Raw genomic sequence first — 6,770 nt, 5'->3', positions numbered from 1 at the left:
TATATAAATTTTCAATTTTAAAATTCTAAAAAATCTGTATAAATTTCCAGTAAAATTATTTTAAAGAATAGTGTCTAATTTCTTCATTTTTAACTCATCTTTTCGATGTGTCATAAATTTTTTAAATTCTTTAGTATTAAATTAAAAATAAATTGTATTTGAGTAAATATACAATTTCTAAATAATGTTATATTCATTTTAGTACCAATTATCATTTTTCTAAAAATTAATTTGTAAATTATTATATTTTAATTTCTTAATCATAATTTTCAAAACTGAAAAAATAAAAATATTATATGAAATAATTTAATACAATTTAATTATTAAATATAACAATCCCATGCGATGCCTGGCTAAAGAAACTAATTTATATATACTTAAATATTTTTATTTTAATAAAATTATATATTTTATTATTTTTAAAAGTAATCATATTAATATATTATTTTTAAATAATAATGCTTTTATTTTATTGTTTTAATATTAATATAAAATTAAATATTATAATATTTTGTTATTTTAATATTTTTAAATTATATTAAAATAAGACAATCCATTAACAAATAACACTTTATAAAAATAATATATATCACAATTTTCAACGAATAAACCCTTTAATCTACTAACATTTATTTTTTTATCTATCTTTTAATCAAGCTGCCTATTTGAAAATTCGAAAGAGTTTCAGTACTCTAATAAGGGCGTCAAAACGCGGCGTTTCAGTAGTAAAAGTTTAAGGGGGGTTAGTTCAGACAGGAAACAGAACACAAAGACATCTTTGTAAGAAAACGACAGCTTCCCTTCCATACCTTTCAAGTTTCTAGCTGTTGAAGCTTCTAAAGCTTAGATCTATTAGTGTTGGGTTCTTTGTTTTTAACAAGCCTCTTCATTTTCTTAGATCTCAGGGTTGAGGTAAGCTTAAATATATATATAACCCACTTCATTCCATACTGTTCATTAAGAAACAAAAAGTCATATTTTTGTTTGAATTAAAACAAATAAATGCAGAAGCACTAGATTTAAATATTGTAGGACTGCTTCTACCTGGTTTCTTCTATGTTTTCTAAATGAGGAGATGATTTTCCAGATTGACATGCAATATTAAACTGTGAAGGGGTGTATTGCAACAACCTCTTTGCAACTTTTCTACATTTTTATTTATATATATAAAAAAAAGGCCAACAACATTATTCATGCTGACTACTTATGCTTAAAATCTACTTGCAATGTTTATAATTTCTGCTTTCTGATTTAGATTTTTTTTTTTTTGTAATGAACTGGACGGATCAGTTTATTTGCATATAATTGCAGCTAAAAGATTTGTTTTTTTTTTCTTTTCACAGTGAGGAAAACCCTGTTGGAGCAAAGGAAAACAAGGTAAAGGACAATAATCCAATAATGGGTTATTAGGGTTTGCACTTTTTTTAGTGATGAAACCATTAAGATCAACTTTTGGGTTATTCAAAATGAAGAAATGGTATGGTGGAGTGCTGATTTTAGTTCTTGCTATAGTCATGGTTTTCAGTTATAGCCTTAGAGAAACCCAAAGGCCCCAACCAAAAAAAAAGCAGTCAGCCTATGATTTCTTCAATAACCATCCACCCATAGATTCTCATAGGAAGGGAAATGATTCCTTTAAACTTCCCAAGGTGGAAGCTAAAAAACCATCCTTAATACAGAAACCCAAACTTATCAATGTTGAAGGGCTTGACGAATTGTATGCTCCAAGAAATGTTTCTGAACAGGAGTCAAATGTCTTGCTTTTGTGGCCTCATTTGCACTTGCTATTGTCGAGGTCTGATGCTTTACCTGAAACTGGTCAGGGGATTAAAGAGGCTGCTATAGCCTGGAAAGAATTACTTGCTTTGATTGAGGAAGAGAAAACTACTAAACTTAGTAATAACATCCGACTGAAAGAGAAAAACTGCCCTTTCTCGGTTAGCAGCCCGGACAATGCATTGTTTAGTGGTGGAAATATACTTGAACTACCTTGTGGTCTAGTTGAGGATTCATCCATCACATTGATTGGTACCCCTAATGGGAGCTATCGGAGTTTTGAAATTGATCTTGTGGGATCAAACTTTTCAGAGGAACCGAAACCTCCTATTGTATTGCATTACAATGTCAGTGTTGCCGGAGATAACATGACAGAAGAGCCGTTTATAGCTCAAAATACATGGACTAATGAACTTGGCTGGGGAAAAGAGGAAAAATGTCCTTCTCATGTATCTTCTAACAATTTAAAAGGTATAAATATTTTCCTTGAAAAGTCCTTGACTCATGTTATAGACTACCCGGTCTTGCCTTGTTTTTTTTTTTTTTTTTTGCCTCTTCTCAGTATATTCTGTATGATTATTAGGTACTGCAGCATATCTACTGTAAGATACAGTCCTTGTAAGATACAGAAAGATGTAAAACCATAGGAAGACTTTTGATGGTCTTTTAGTATGGTGATATTTAAAATGGGAACAATCAATAATTTCTGCAAAAGCATGCAATAATACTTAGACTCCAACTTCACGAAATGAAGCTCATATTATGATAGATCAGTTTTGAATCAGCTACCACTCATCTTGAACTGCAAAATCTGTAATATGATTAATGGAAAGTATGAAAGATGTTGTATGTTTCTATGATTTGATTGATTTTACTACACTTAGGTGGCGGCTGATGTGAATGCCATTGTACATGGCCACTTATGCTACTCAATCAACAAGGCTTATAGTCAAATTTTGGGCTCAAGCTCTTAATCTTTTTAAGCATGTGCATGAATGATGATCTATATTGATTATATATCACATTTATGATATTCATGCAGTAGTTGCTATGCGTCAACTATTTCTGGGCTTAAATGATCTTGTTCTTAAACAAATATGAGACTATGTCATTGTAAGTTGTATTCTGAAAATTTGATGGACAAGAAAGACTGGAGGGTGAAAAGGGTACATTTCCATGATCAGCAACCGAGTGTATTTCATGGGGTGTTGTTTGATAATACTCCAGTACTACTTCACCCCATACCATCTTGTTTCATTGTAATATCTTTTGCTCTTGTTTACAGAAGGATTCTTGTATTTAGTTACCTAACATATCTAAGCACATGTTGCAGTTGATGGACTTGGTCTTTGCAATGAACAACTTGTCAGAAGCACCATGGAAGAAAATCAGAATGTTAGTGTTTCTAGTGGCGATGCCTCGACAAATGCTTCCCAGGAAAGCAGCCATGCAAGTGCTAATTTCCCATTTGTTGAAGGGAACCCATTCACAGCTACCTTATGGGTCGGTTTAGAGGGGTTCCATATGACTGTAAATGGAAGGCATGAAACATCATTTGCATACAGGGAGGTAAGATATGAGTTTTATGTAAAATGAAAATGAAAAGCAGGTGTACTCTTCAAATTGTCCTATATGGATACAAGCAATCCCTCTGACCTTGTGTACGATTACATGTGCAGAAACTTGAACCATGGTCAGTTAGTGGAGTCAAAGTTGTAGGTGGTTTGGATCTCTTATCTGCGTTTGCCAAAGGCTTGCCTGTTCCTGAAGATCATGATTTAATTGACAATTCCAAGATACTCAAAGCTCCTGTGATTACTAGGAAAAGACTTGTAATGTTAGTTGGGGTCTTCTCCACTGGAAATAATTTCGAGCGTCGTATGGCATTGAGAAGATCTTGGATGCAATTTGAGGCTGTACGCTCCGGGGATGTAGCAGTCCGGTTCTTTATTGGCCTTGTAAGTAACAAATTTTTGGTTTTTGTTCTAGCAAGATAATAATCACATTCTCCTCACAATTCTTGAATTAAGAATGTTCAAGGGGCCTAAATCCATATGGATCAGCTTCATGTAACAGTTTTGACTGCATACAAATCTGTTTTCTGTCTGATTTAATGTTTTTGTGACTGCAGAATAAGAACTTACAAGTCAACTTTGAGCTGTGGAAAGAAGCTCAAGCATATGGAGACATCCAATTCATGCCCTTTGTTGATTACTATAGTCTGATCAGTTTGAAAACTATTGCAATTTGCATTATGGGTGTAAGTTGATGCATACATTTAAAGCCATATTTCTGTCTTTGTTTGTGTCGGTATGACATCATATCCTGAAGCGAGAATGGAAATCTCTGCTCTCAATGTCTTATATTCATGGAAATGAATTCTACGTTGACTAATGGATATCTATATTTTCCTTTTTCCTTGAATCGAATATGCAGACTAAGATCCTCCCTGCAAAATATATTATGAAAACAGATGACGATGCCTTTGTCAGGATTGATGAAGTTCTCTCCAGTCTCAAGGAAAAGCCATCCAATGGCCTATTGTATGGCCTTATAGAATTCGATTCATCTCCTCATAGGGAAAAAGACAGCAAATGGTACATCAGTGATGAGGTATTTATCTCACTCAAACTTTACTTGCATGTTAATCACCTTTGTGTACACTTCTAATGAATACTTCTTTCATAGGAATGGCCACATTCTTCGTATCCACCATGGGCCCATGGTCCAGGTTATATTCTCTCTCGAGATGTTGCGAAGTTCATTGTCCAAGGACACAAAGAAAGAGAACTCAAGGTAAAAGTTACAACTTTTATGACTACCATATGTATAAATTTTGGAGATCTATCGAGGGAACTGAAGATGGTTTGCTAACCAATATATTTCCAATGATTCCATCTCGGAAATTCAGTAAACAACTTAGATAACCTTTAAATCTTTGTTAATGCAATTATAGTGAGTTACATTGAATATTTGCACCAGAAGTCCAAGGACTATATATCTATAGAAGCGTCTGTACGTTCTTAACATGTTCTTTTGACAGCTTTTCAAACTAGAAGATGTTGCAATGGGTATATGGATTGAAGAATTCAAAAGAAGTGGCCGAGAAGTGCATTATATCACCGATGACAGATTCTACAATGCCGGCTGTGAATCAAATTATATTCTTGCGCACTATCAAGGCCCAAGGATGGTGTTATGCCTTTGGGAAAAGTTGCAGAAAGAGCACCAGGCCTACTGTTGTGAGTAATAATTTAACCATACTTGAAGCTTCATTCAGCTTTACATGTAACATTGAAACCAAAGCTAACCTTTTTAGGGAATAGTGTATACGCAGTTCATGTAATTACGAGATTTTAAGCACCGTGGATCTTACATTACAACACTCATTATTTGGTGTCATATATCATTTGTTCATTCTTTAATTCTTTAGCATTATCGTCTATGTTGGGTGTGACGATACATAGAAAGATTGTCCATGGAACTGTTTTTTTTTGTGCTTATGGGAACTCAAAACTGAATGATCATTCATAAATCATATATATATATATATATATATATATACATATATATGTGAACTCTTGAACTACCACGTCATTGTGAAACTACTCTTCAACTAACCTTTTTCTATTCCTTCTGCAAATTGCAAACTGTCAAATTATATGGATATGGATAGGGATAGTCCCTTCCCTTTAAAAGGAAAGTTTATAATCATGGCATGCAAGCATATGATGTTGATGGTGGAATTGAATACCTCTTCCCTTTTAAGGGTTGGTATGGCATGACATGCAGCCATCAGGTGATAATGCTGGAAAATGAGGTATGTCCAAGATTGAATTATAAATATAAAGGGGAAAAGCAAAATGGGAAAAGCAAAAGAATTTTATGCTAAAGGGCCAAGATTGAATTATAAATATAAATTTACCATTTTTTTACCTTACAGTTTTAGGATTTATAGAGATAAAAAAATGATTTTAACAAATCATAGGAGCGCGAAGTAGTGATAGCAAGATTCACTTTAAATGAAGTAGATCTTAAAAATAAATGCAAATGTGAAAATGGGTAAAAATAGTTATTGTAATTACTTGATTTGTTCCATCATGTGAATTTATCATTTTACCTTTATATTATAATTTTATATGGATAAATTTATCATAATATATTATAAAAATTATATGTACCATTTTACCCTTATACATATAAGGGTTACAAGGTTGTAAAATGTGTTGCACATAAAACTCATCCAATTTATGTTGAATTTTTTTAATAATTATGTTTAAATATTTCAAGTAGAAGGGTAACTCTTCTAAACTCTCCCTTGCCCATAGCTTTTCGTTGACAAATTCTGGTTGCATTGTTGATTTGAGCTTGACTGAATGTGTGAGAGAAGAGAAGAGTTTCTTTTCTAGTTGTAAATGTTGCATGTCTAGTAGATGAAGAGTTTCTCACTTGTGTTAAAAGAATTTAGTGAATGTTTGTGTTGTTATACTCCATTTCTGTAACTTTGGGGTTGATTGTATTTAACTAAAAAGGTGAGAGAAGGCTGTAGTGGAAAAAGGGAAGGAGCAAATTGAATAGGTAGAATCGGTGTTGGGAACCTTCGTGAGTTTTCCTTGAATTTTATTTTCTTGTGTTTGATAGTTGTTGAAACTGTTAAATTGCTGTCCGAATTTTACCTTGTTGGTATTGTTAATTGCTGCCTTGTTTATGCTGTCCGATTGTGGTATTGACGCTGTTCGAATATTGCATAGTGGTGTATTTATGATGTTTTAAGGACTGCTGTTTGGTGTATTAATGCAGCAGAAAAATTGTTGTTCAGACGTCAATTAATGCTGTTTGAGTGACTGTAAATTTATGTTAATAATGGTTGAAGTTGTTAATGAACAAATGATATATAAATGATATATAAATGAGCTATTTAGATGTTAAAGAATGTTGTCTAAATGGATGAAGACTATGTTGTCCAAAACTGCTATTTAACTGTTTTACAAGCT

General features: G+C 32.8%; 1 protein-coding gene across 1 annotated transcript; it reads left to right on the top strand.

Moving 5' to 3' along the window:
- Positions 1–748: 748 nt before the first annotated feature.
- LOC105796933 (hydroxyproline O-galactosyltransferase GALT3) lies at positions 749–5,201 on the top strand. The gene is made up of 8 exons (XM_012626792.2): positions 749–912; positions 1,344–2,247; positions 3,110–3,345; positions 3,456–3,734; positions 3,908–4,036; positions 4,213–4,389; positions 4,465–4,572; positions 4,820–5,201. Exons 2-8 carry the CDS (start codon positions 1,431–1,433, stop codon positions 5,024–5,026), a joined length of 1,953 nt encoding a protein of 650 aa, XP_012482246.1. The 5' UTR covers positions 749–912; positions 1,344–1,430; the 3' UTR covers positions 5,027–5,201.
- Positions 5,202–6,770: the final 1,569 nt, after the last annotated feature.

The sequence above is a fragment of the Gossypium raimondii genome, chromosome 3 (assembly GCF_025698545.1).
Source record: "Gossypium raimondii isolate GPD5lz chromosome 3, ASM2569854v1, whole genome shotgun sequence".
Lineage (NCBI taxonomy): Eukaryota > Viridiplantae > Streptophyta > Magnoliopsida > Malvales > Malvaceae > Gossypium > Gossypium raimondii.
The sequence above is the reverse complement of the archived record's forward strand: the minus strand, read 5'-3'. Positions and strand labels throughout refer to the sequence as shown.